The sequence below is a fragment of the Schistocerca gregaria genome, chromosome 11 (assembly GCF_023897955.1).
Source record: "Schistocerca gregaria isolate iqSchGreg1 chromosome 11, iqSchGreg1.2, whole genome shotgun sequence".
Classification (NCBI taxonomy): Eukaryota; Metazoa; Arthropoda; class Insecta; order Orthoptera; family Acrididae; genus Schistocerca; species Schistocerca gregaria.
The window spans coordinates 92,567,849-92,580,662 of record NC_064930.1 but is presented as its reverse complement, the minus strand read 5'-3'; the positions used below and the strand labels follow the sequence as shown (position 1 = coordinate 92,580,662).

Sequence of the window (12,814 nt, the reverse complement as noted above, 5' to 3'; positions counted from 1 at the left end):
CATTTGAGAGTTCAAAGCATCACTTTTAAACTGAATTTCCCACATAAAGTTTGGATGACTTTTAGTCCATTACTACTTAACGTTGTTTCTCGTTTCTGAAATTCCATGGGACCTGAAATGCGAATTTATTTGCTCTTCGTCCAGCGTCAGTTTCTTCGCCCTTCCAAAATATTTCACAATCTTTCGAATTCGATCTGTAGCAGCTGAAATAATTTTGTTATGGCATCTAATGGGTAACTTGCCACCGAAATCCATTATAGTCTGCTCTGGTTACTATTTATTACTCACATAAAACGAATACGTTGCCCACTAAAGCAAAAAATTAATTAAATATTATCCACTGATCACTGAACTTCTGTCCAGTGTACAAACTATTTTGCAACTCCATTTACTTTTGTCTGCCAATGCCCTTGCCACAATAATAACGCCGGTTGCCGTCAGATCACCGAAGTTAAGCCCTGTCGGGCTCGGCTAGCACTTGAATGGGTGACCTCTGTCGAGCGCTGTTTGCAAGCAGGGTACACTCAGCGCTTGTGAGGCAAACTCAGGATCTGCTTGACTGAGATGTGACGCCTCCAGTCTCGGAAACTGACATACGGCCAGGAGAAAGGTGTGCTGACCACATGCCCTTCCATATCCGCATCCGGTGACGCGTATGGCCTCAGGATGACACGGCGGCCGGTCGGTACCTTTGAGCCTTCATGGCCAGTTTGGGGGTGTTTCGTTTTTCATTTTGTCTGCCAAAATACTCATTGGGAAAACCATTCTTAAATTATTTCTAAGTATCACATCGTCCAGCAGCAGAAATTTTCCAAGTTCCTGCTTCCCCTAAAATTTTAAGTAATAAAATTTATCTTTTCTATCAGTACATAATCTAGCAACGAAAACAATAAATTTTTGACAATATAACGCAACTGGATACCTAAAAAAATCTACTCACTACGCTGCAGCAGAACACACACACCTAAAAGGAGGTCATAATTACGCAAGCTTTCGGAGCCAGTGGCTGCCTCTTCAGGCAGAAGGGTTGAAAGGGAAAGAAGAGGGGTTTCAAAACAATTACAAAAATTTTTTCGATTAACACTACCAGCAGGATCAAAATTTAAAAAAAGTCTGATTGTTATACAAGCGACTTCAGATGACTCAGTTGCAAAATTACATTCACCATCATCAGTGATTATTCAGCTGTTCTTCTCTACGTCAGACAATCTACAATCATGCTCATACAAACTACGACTACATTATTAACTGCATCAGGCAGCTGATGTAGGATAGCTTCTATTTCATTCAGTCATACACACACATTCTTTTCAAACTGTACTTATTTACCTTTTCTTAGCGATTCCACTATAGTAATCTTTTTCATTACTTTTTACGCATCACCATTTAATGTATGTGACCTTCATTTTCTTTCTCGAGCTATTCAGTTAATTCCCTCTCTTAATTCGATTTTTACGTCCTCTGCGGACCTCTCACATTTGGTCTCAACATGAAAAATCCTTTCCTCAGATTTATTACCAAACTCATGTAATTATATCCATAAAATTTGCTTTAACTTAGGCTCCTAAAATTCAACATGCCCATTAACTTCATATTTGAAACTACTGAGTCACTAGGTAAACAACTGTACCGCTGATCATTTTTCTGACAGCTGTTACTGGATTGTTGCCCAGTTTTGTGACTGATATTACCAGACTGTTGATCAATCTTATTGTTCTTACCTCTAGCCAAATTACTTATTTTACTATATTGTTCTTTTATTGTGATTACTAGTTTCAAAAACATTTCCTGAGCACTCTCAGGTTCATATTCCTCATGTGTCGAACTGTATGGCACCTTTATGGTCTTTGAACAGAGTCGTGAGGCTTCTCCCAGTTCTCCCTGTATGCTAAGAGGGGCAACTTTAGAAACTGAGCTATACAAGATCTATAACATCACCTATGCTACAGGACTTCCCCCATTACATCCAACTCCGGGATGCTATTCCAATTCAGGAGAGCCCTGGCAATAGTGATAATGTAAGGGGGAAAAGAAACTGAAGGTATGAAGTTCGTGTTAGGTAGGGCAAATCATCTGAGTAGTTCGTGCAACAATGTTGACCACAGTGTTGTGGTGGTGTAAAGGTTAGCGTGTCTGCCTAGAAGACCCGGGTTCACATCCTGAGTCTCGCAAAAGTTTTAATTCATTTCTCCCATGTCCACCATTATCGTAAATAAAGATGAGACTTTAACGTCTCGACAAAAATTTAATTATAAGATCTATAAGACCTAATTAAAAGTGACATCAAAGACAAATCACAAAATATATGCGATTTTGGTGAAGTTGAGGGCAAAGAACATCTTCTACAATGTTCTAACCGTTCGAGATATGTGCCCTTGATCGACTGTGTCTTGGCAATAATGATGCAATTAACATGGCCAATACTAGGCTGAAAAACTGCAAAAGTAATTTTCCAGTCTCTAAAAAGTAAAAGGTACGTGTGCCACTGTGTAAATATTTATTCACAATTTCTTAAAATGTAGCCTACACAGATAAGAGTGCTACAAAATGTGTCTCAGACACATTTAGTGACAACCGGTGCTATTCTACTGATCAGGCGTGCACAAACACAGACAAGTGCAAATCAGAATCGTTCCATACTGGCTAAAATGATCACCTTTAACAGTGACCAGCTAAATTTACACACCTTGTCTGACCTATAGGGTCTACAGAATGAGTTGTTCCTTTCAGCTTGTTGCTAGGTAGTTCGCATGCTAGGGGTGTGGGCCAACTTCTGCAGGATGAATTAGGGTCAGAATACCAGGTCACAAGTCTTTTCAAACCTAGCGCTGGACTGGGGCAGGTTACAGAGGATTTAGGTTCACTATGTAGAGGCTTTACTAAGGAAGATACCGTGGTTATTGTGGGTGGGCCGGGCAACAGTATTGACAGAGATCCGGGGTACAGCATAGAGTGTGACCTGGCAAATATTTCATCAACATCGAGTCATACCAGTGTTGGGTTTGTGTCGGTTCTGGAGCACCGCGACCAGCCTCATTTGAGCTCTTCTGTCAGGAGAGTTAATTTGGAGTTGGAACAGCTACTTGGATCTGGTGCAGGGTCACACATTGGTGTGGTTCCTGTTGATTCACTCTGTAGGTGGGACTATACTAGACATGGCCTACACCTCAACAGGAAAGGGAAGGGTAAACTGGCTGGGCTGATAGCAGGAAATTTAAAGGGGGGAGGAACTACATCTCATGGTGGTAACTCTTTTTTAGTGTAAGATCAGTGTCCAGTGGGAAACTCAGCCAGGCGAGTACTAAAGATGTTAAAAAAGTTCAAGATACTCACAAAAGTAAAATGAAAAATGTTAGTATATTTCATCAAAATATTGGGGGATTGAAGAATAAAATTGATGAGCTTCTGCTTTGTTTAGAAGATGTAGAAACTGAGAATGTAATAGATGTACTATGCCTGTCTGAGCATCACATTGTCACTGATATGCAAAAGGTTAGCATCAATGGGTACAAATTAGCTGCACATGTAAGTAGAGATAATATGATGAGAGGAGGAGTTGCCATATATGTCAGAAGCTTCCACAGTGTAAAAAATTTAGAAACTAAAAAATTTCGTGTAGAGCAACATATGGAAGCATGTGCCACTGAACTAAAACTAAATGATGGCACTTTCATAATTGTAACAGTGTATAGGTCCCCCTCAGGGAATTTCCAGCTATTTTTAGAAAACTTGAGTGCTTTGTTGTGCTATCTGTCAGACAGGGGGAAGCAAATTATCATTTGTGGGGATTTCGATGTTGATTCCCTGAAAGAGTGTAATAGGAAGAATGACCTCAGTTCTTTCAATTTGAGCTCTGTCATTGATTTTCCTACTCCAATAACAAAGAACAGCAGGACACTGATAGATAACTTTTTTATAGACCAAGATAAATTTAAGGACATAAATGCTTATCCTGTTGAGAATGGACTTCAGATCATGGTGCACAGTTAGTTACAGTACATGACATAGCTCCATGCAGTATATCAAATCACAATTTCAAAGCAGTGCATTCAATGAACAATATAACTATTGCAAACTTTAGGGAAAGCCTAAGGCAGCTAGACTGGGATGAAGTCTATAAGGAACCTGATGCAAACTTGAAATATAACTTATTTCACGATACATTTTTAAGGGTATTTGAAAATTATTTTCCCAAGAAAATAGTTAAACATAATTCCAAGAAAACATATAAAAAACCTTGGCAAACTAAAGGAATAAGAATATCTTGCAACTGTAAGAGAGAACTATATCTAACAGCAAGAGGGAGTACTGACCCTGAAATTGTTCAATATTATAAAAAAAACTATTGTGTGGTACTAAGAAAAGTTATTAAAAAATCCAGAAGCTTGTGTATCATGTCTGAGATCAGTAACTCTGATAATAAAATTAAAGCAATTTGGAATATTATTGAAAGGGAAACAGGGCAACCAAGAGCACAGGAAGACTTTAGTGCCATAAAACTTAATGACAAGTGTACTAACAAACAATCAGAAATTAAAAATATTTTCAATAATCATTTTTAAATGTTGTGGAGAAAGTAGGATCTAGATCTTCACTAGAAGAGGAAAGGCTTCTAATAGAAGAGGCCATACCTGTGCAGTTTGAAACAACTGTATTTCCACCAGCCACTCCCTCTGAAGTCAGTAAAATAATAAACTCACTGAAAAGTAAAAGCTCTTACGTAATTGATGGCATTTCCAGCAAGATACTTAAAGCTTGTTCCCCACAGATAAGTAGGATTCTCAGCCATGTATGTAATAGCTCTCTGGAGCACAGTGTTTTCCCCAAGAGACTGAAATATGCCATTGTAAAACCATTGCATAAAAAGGGGGATACGTCGGATGTCAACAACTATCGCCCAATCTCTCTTCTGACAGCTCTATGAAAAAAAATTGAGAAAGTAATGTATTCAAGAGTAGCCTCCCATATATGTAAAAATAAAGTACTAACAAAATGTCAGTTTGGTTTTCAGAAAGGCTTTTCAACAGAAAATGCTATATAAATATTAAATGCTCTGAATAACCAGACATCACGCATTGGTATTTTTTGTGATCTCTCAAAGGCCTTTGATTGTGTAAATCATGGAATTCTTTTAGATAAGCTAAATCATTATGGTTTGAGGGAGGCAGTGCACAAATGATTTAATTCATACTTAACTGGAAGAATGCAGAAAGTGATTCATGTATTGATAAAACAACAGCTGATTCCTCAAACTGGGTGGCTATCAAGTATGGGATCCCCCAGGGTTCAGTCTTAGGTCCTTTACTGTTCTTGATATACAATGACTAACCACTCCACATTGATGAAGACGCAAAGTTAATTCATTTTGCTGATGATACAAGTATGGTAATAACACCCAAAAACCAAGAACTAAGTGATGTAATTGTAAATGATGTTTTTCACAAAATTATTAAGTGGTTCTCAGCAAACAGGCTCTCTTTAAATTTTGAAAAAACACAGTATTATACAGTTCTGTACACTAAATGGCACAACTGCAGTAATAAATATGGACTTTGAACAGAAGTCTGTAGCTAAGATAGAATTTTCAAAATTTTTAGGTGTGGCCATTGATGAGAGGTTAAACTGGAAGCAACACATTGATGGTCTGCTGAAACGTCTGTTCACCTATGTATGCTATTAGGGTTACTGCAAATTTTGGTGACAAGAATCTCAGTAAATTAGCGTACTATGCCTACTTTCATTCACTGTCTTCGTATGGCATCATATTCTGGCATAATTCATCGTTGAGTAGAAAAGAATTCATTGCTCAAAAACGTGTAATCAGAATAATTGATGGAGCCCACCCACAGTCATCCTGCAGACATCTATTTAAGGATCTAGGGATCCTCACAGTAACCTCACAGTATATACATTCACTTATGAAATTTGTTGTTAATAATCCTACACAGTTCAAAAGTAATACCAGTGTGCATAGCTATAATACCAGGAGAAAGGAAGATCTTCACTATGCAGGGTTAAATCTGACTGTGGCACAGAAAGGGGTAAATTACGCTGCCACAAAAGTCTTTGGTCACCTACCAAACAGCATCAAAAACCTGACACATAGTCAACCAACATTTGAAAATAAATTAAAAGAATTTCTAGATGACAACTCCTTCTACTCACTGGCTGAATTTTTAGATATAAATTAAGGAAAGAGAAGTAAAAAAACTAGCTTAAACATTCGTGTCATGCAATATTTTGTGTAGTGCAATATCTTGTACAGACATCTTTTATTAACCTGACACGTTCCACATCATTACGAAGTGTCGTATTCATGATCTATGGAACAAGTATTAATCTAATCTAATCTAATCTCTCAAAATCATGAATGGAATGTGTATGTGCTACTGAAAGATACCTAAACTGATTTGATGTCAATGATGATATTCTGCAATTATGATTTTGGACACATAAACAACAAAACCTAATGAAAGAATATATTTCATCGTGTTTTCAAGTAGACCTGAAAATTAATTGGTGTAATACTGACATGTAACCAAAAATTTGAGAAGAAAAATTAAAACCGTCATATAGCCATTTGATGACATTTACCTAGGGAATTTGAAAATAATCACTCAAAGTGCAGAAAAAAACCACACCCTTAAATTGACCTGGCGTGGTTCAGGAAAATTAAATACTGTTTTAAGAAATGATACTGTGATATGTCTGTAATGAAAAATTTATAGTCAATTTGTGTAACCGATTTTGAGCTAACACAGTGAAGCAAAGCCATTTAATTCAAAACGATTAAGGAAACTTAGTACAGCACACCAGCAATTGCCCTGTCTGTTGGATGTTAGTAGAAGAGTGCAGAAAATAAGCAAGTGAATAAGAAAACTTACAGAAGGAGTAGATAGAATTGTGATGATTGTGCATATAAATTGAAATGGAGCTGAACTTGACACATAGTAGGTAAATGAGTACTAAACAGATCAACGAAGGTCTTTGCTGTATTCCAAGAAACAAGAAAATAGAGAAAATATCCTAATGGAAGAAGGATAGAAAAGAGAAAACACTCAGGTCCAGCAAGCACGCATATGAATATAAACTCTATTTCTTAGAGAAGTCTTGGGGAAGCCTGTATCCGCCATTGGACATGAAATGCCTAAGATGATGATGATGATGATGAAGTCAGTCCTGAGTTGCATCATAAAACAGGAAAAAAGGGACCAAACAAGTATGTTTTGACCTAATCCTGTAAATTAATTACAATGTGGAAAGATGTGCAGACTTGCAGAATTGAGAGAGTAGGTGACAAAAATATTTTATTACTGTAGCAATGAAATAGGTCACTGATATTAGAAGAGTTGCGTGCGATTTCAGTTCGTATTATATTACAGCCACTGGTAAATTAGTGCAGCAGAGATTTTGTAACCTATCAAACACAGTATCACAGGTACCAATGTTAACAATTTATCCTTATTTTTCAGACTAGTGTGAACAAATAAACTCTGAAATATCATAGTCACTGATAATGAAACATGAAGTTAATTTTGATCACTTACAAGGTAAACCCCTATGGTGTTTCTAACATATAGTGTGTGTATGTGTTGTAGCCTAATGTTGTACCCATAATGGAATTCTCACGTACACAAATGATTAAAACGGCCCTGCTATTGACAATCTACGCCTACAGATTTCCATAAAACGAAGCTTGGTATTGTGGTTTTACTTTGCTTCATTTTAGCAATCAAACCAATTCCTGCTATAGGGATGCTACTAGAATCAATCACAACTTGGATACCATAAATGATTTATTGTCAAGAAATATATGGAGTACAAAAATTCTGTAAATATGGTAGACCTCACCCTAAATGTAATTTCTAGATTGGCGGAACATATTTTTCTCTTTCATGGGACCATGTACCGCTTTATTAGATGGACACCAAGTTGCCTGTTACTGATTAGCGGTGAGGAACGGAAGACATGCACCTTGACAGACACTTTCGGATGAAGCTCAGTTGACAAGCAAATAGAACTCAATCCATTTACTGTGAGTGTTTCCCTAACAGCCTAACTCAGGAGCTGATGATGATGTCGCTGTTTGGTTTGTGGCGCGCTCAACTGCGCGGTCATCAGCGCCCGTACAAAGTACAAATTTTTATATAGCCCAATCTAGCGACTGTCACGAATGATGATGATGATGATGATTATGATGATAATGAAATGATGAGTACAACACAGACACCCAGACCCCGGGCAGAGAAAATCCACAACCCAGCTGCGAATCGAGCATGGGACCCCATAATCTAGAGGCAGCAATGCTACCCACTAGACCACTAACTGCGGACGCAACTCAGGACTGTGTGTCACCTACTGAAGAACCAACGGCATTTCACTGCAGCAACGATTTGCTCATTAAGCTGGTGTGCAGATGAGGTACATGGCGTATGTGTAATTCTCTGCCTACACAGGGGATGCAATACGCTGTCCACAAATGTCCAAGGCTCAAATTTCGTCAGAGCAAGACATAACACAACTCAAGATTTATGTTTTCTCACCAGCGCGAAACTGAAATCCGACCCAAGCATTCTTTCGTAAAGATGCATTTCAATGTGTGTCAGACTTCACAGAAAGGTAAAGAACCATCACTCTACTGAACAGAATAACAACTTTGTTCACAAAGGAACGTCTTCACACCTCCTTGTGTCACAAGTAGCACGCCGCAAAATCTAGTCGCCAGATTCTCTGCTGTAGCTCTTACCTGTGAAGATTATATAGGTTGATCCCCAGACGGAAGTATCTTCTATCAGTCCCCACAGGAAAGTGAGTTCACGCCATACGCCCACTCTCTCTGGTAACTTGGCGTCTATACCTGTGCTCAGACGACGAATCCAGCGGCCGTTAGAGAAGGATTGCCACAACAAGGGCATTAATCTGCTAACCAATCGCCTGTAGCTCATACTCCATTCAAAAGATCTTCTGGAAGTTGGCTTCTTGATGGGAAGTGTGCCTCGTCACTTCCCATGAGAAGATTCCTCGCATATCAGCTGATGACTGTTGTCTGTGACCCTGCACATTCCTTCACATAAAAACTATGTGTTTTCGTATTGTTCCGCCCCCAACGCTTTCACCAGGTACAATATTCTGAAATTATTTTTCGGATCACCAGACGGGAACCTCCCACCTGCACCGTCCACCATACAGTATTTCTGTTGTGTCAGCGTTGTAAACTGCCACCTCCTTCCTTTTTTCCCCTCAGGGTAGTAAATACCTGGCTCTGCAGAACACCACTACTCCCCACCCAGCCCTTCTGGAGCCAACAGCAGCTTGTAAGGTATGCATTGTCCACGTCGACCTTTCTGTTAGCACCCAACTCTAATTAACTCCCAGACAAGCAGTACTCCAGTAATTCTTCGTATGTGGTGCTAGCTAGCATCAGTGAACGACATGATCAATAACGCGATTGTTCATCGTAAACAGTGCTGTAATAAACAGAAGAGACAAAGAAACTGGTGCACCTGCCTAATATCATGTAGGACCTCCGCGATCGCGCAAAAGTGCTGCAACACGAGGTGCCCTAGGACTGTGAAGTAGTGCTGGAGGGTACTGACACCATGAATCCTGCAGCGCTGTCCATAAATCCGTAGATGTACGAGGGGGTGGAGATCTCTACTGAACTGCATGTTGCAAGGCATGCTCAGTAATGTTCATATCTGGCGAGTTTGGTGGCCAGTGGAAGTGTTTAAACTCAGAAGTGCGTTCCTGGAGCCATAATGCAGCAATTTTAGACGTGTGGGGTGTGGCATTGTCCGACTGGAATTGCCCAAATCCGTCGGAATGCACATTGGACACGAATGGATGCAGGAGATCAGACAGGATGCTAGCGTATGTGTCACCTGTCAGAGTCGTGTCTAGACGTGTCAGGGGTCCCATATCAGTCTAATTGCACTCGCCATCAAACATTACAGAGCCTCCACCAGCTTGAACTGTCCCCCCTCCCTTCCCCCGACATGCAGGGTCCATGGATTCATGAGGTAGGCTCCATACCCATACACGCCCATCCACTCAAAACAACTTGAAACGATACTGGCCCTACCAGGCAACATGTATCCAGTCACCAAAACTCCAACTTCAGTGTTGATGGGCCCAGTCGAGGTATATTGGACTCTGCAGTGCAGTCATCAAGGGTACACGAGTGGGCCCTCAGCTCTGGAAGCCCATATCAATGATCTTTCGTTGAATGGTTCGCAGGCTGACACTTTTTGATGGCCCAGTACTGAAATTTGCAGCAATCTGCGGAAGAGTCACACTTCTGTCACGTTGAATGATTCTCATTATTCATCGTTGGTGACTTTCTCACCTGATCTTTTCCCGGACGCAGCGATGTCGGAGATTTGCTGTTTAACCGTATTCCTGATATTCACAGTACCCTCATCAAATTGTCGTACAGGAAAATGGCCACGTCATCGCTACCTCGGAGATCCTGTGTCCCATCGCTCGTGCGCCGACTATTATGTGACGTTCAAGCTCAATAAAATCTTGATATCCTGCCATTATAGCGCCAGTAGCCGATCTAACAACTGCGCCCGACAGTTGTTCTTTTATATAGGCGTTGCCGACCACATCCCCATACATTATCTGTTACAAGCCCTTGTATTCGAATACCAGTTTCTTTGGTGCTTCAGTGTATGTGACCATAAGTATACTGAATAAAGAAATAATAATGCTGAGAATTGAAGTTCACAAAAGGCAAAGCATAAGGTGATAGCCACAGCCACCTCACAGAAAAAGGTGTCGATCATGTAAGAAAAAATCCATACAGTAATTACATATGCATATATAACTGTTGCCTAACTACATGTTCTTAAAAGAAATTTGCTTCCAACTTTCTATGAAATTGCTTCCACTTACTCACACATAATGCATGCACTTATGTAAATTACATACACAAGTTTATCAGTAACATCTGAGCACAGATTTCAATTTAAATTGTGGTTACCAATAAATGATATACATTCAGATTTTTTTATGAACACACAAAAACATTATGTGCAGTTCCTCGTTTAAAATAAGTGTACTTAAAAAGATTTGTCTCAGCTAATAAAGTAATAAATATCAGACTGTGTTCAGTGGGATGTCTAGATAATTAATGCCTCACAACGTTCTTTGGTTATGTAGTAATATCCCAGAAAACGTTACTATACATATATTACAAGTTTTGGAGATTGAGTGATGTCTATAATATTTATTATGTTGTGTGTACAACGTTTCCAAATGAGTTGTTGTTATTGTTCTTCCATTTGTTGTACAGAACTGTAGACATAATCGTAGCAGAAACTTAAATTAGAGTAAAAACCTGAATGGTAAACCTATAACTGTATCAGATATCAAACAACAAATAACAAACACATGTGCAATTGGAAAAGCTTGTAAAATATTTTTGTGTGAAATATAATTTCATATGTTGAGATTATAATGTATGATTTGCTAATAATGAATCAGTTGTTTTTTTATAATTATAACAGAGAGTGCATACAGTTATCAACAAGAAAAGATTCATAATCAACAAATCGTTAGACATACTTTCTGACTTTTCTCTTTTCTTCTTGCTGGACTGCTTTATAGGGATTATTCTGTTCCAGCCCCAGGAAGTGTGAGAGCTGTGAATGTAGTGCCTTTGGTGTCTGGCAGACAGCTGAATGTTACATGGCAGCCTCCGCTGAATTCACAAGACGAGTCACTACGATACAAAGTCACATATCAGGTATCTACAAAAACTACCAGTTATTTGATGTAACATGAACGAAAATAATGACTGCAAAATAATTATGACTAGGGTTACACACTACTATTCACCAAATTAACATCACACTATCTAATAGAAGGGGACATTAAACTTTTTTAATGCTGTTCTCCACTCTTATTAAATGGTCACTTTGTGAACAGAAATGTATTCGTACATTTGTTGCTACCTAAATTAAATATTTGTGACTTCCCTTTCTTCTGTTGTTAAAGAGAGGAATATAACTCGTTTCATAATGTTTTGTGCCCCCTCTTCATCGACTGGTCATCCTGAGAAAATTTTCCACTTAAACCTTGAACAGAAAACAAATGAAATTTTATTCATGAAGAAATGTGCAATAAATGTGACTGCTTGGTTCGAGTTACCTATTTGATAAGAAGGCTGTGAAATCATGGTAGGCTATGAGGTGCTGACGGATTTAAAAGAGTGAAGACAGGTAGGTCATGAATCATGCAAGAGTAACTCAGTTGGTAGACTTGCCCATGAAAGGCAAAAGTTCTGGGTTTTGAGTATGGTCTGGCACACAGTTTTAAACAGTCAGCAAGTCTCAAATCAGTGCACATTCCACAGCAGAGTGAAAATTCATTCTGTATACTAAAGCGTTGATTTACAATACTAATAAATTATAAGAAACTCGATTCAGAGGTGCTTCATTAGAGGCTTTCTATCGTGCACAGTTGTATGACATAGTTCTAAAAAGTATTTAATATGTGTTGATTATAGCATTTCATTTGCTTTGTGTCACACAAACATTACTTAAAGGCTGTGTTCAGACTGTAAATGCCGACATTTCGGTTTTAAAAACTGAGACAAAATTAGTATCATAACAAACTAAGATGGAAATGAAAGCTGGTATTTCGTAAAAAGTCTGACAAATGTATGACATTAACAGTAATTAAACATCATTTTCTGAATTTTTTAGAAGATGATGCATTCTAGAATCGTATCTCACCTTAGCAACAATAATATCCACACCAAACCAGACTTCAGGTTTCAGAAGGATTGTTCTGCTCAGAACGCCATTTA

The 12,814-nt window shown here is 38.7% G+C and overlaps 1 protein-coding gene across 1 annotated transcript in view; it reads left to right on the top strand.

Annotated features, from left to right (window-relative positions):
* LOC126294954 (uncharacterized) overlaps nucleotides 1-12,814 on the top strand; it is a 607,599-nt gene that overhangs the window by 460,692 nt on the left and 134,093 nt on the right. Inside the window, exon 18 of the mRNA XM_049987174.1 lies at nucleotides 11,628-11,749. Coding sequence (XP_049843131.1) covers nucleotides 11,628-11,749 — 122 coding nt within the window. The remainder of the gene's footprint in view (nucleotides 1-11,627; nucleotides 11,750-12,814) is intronic.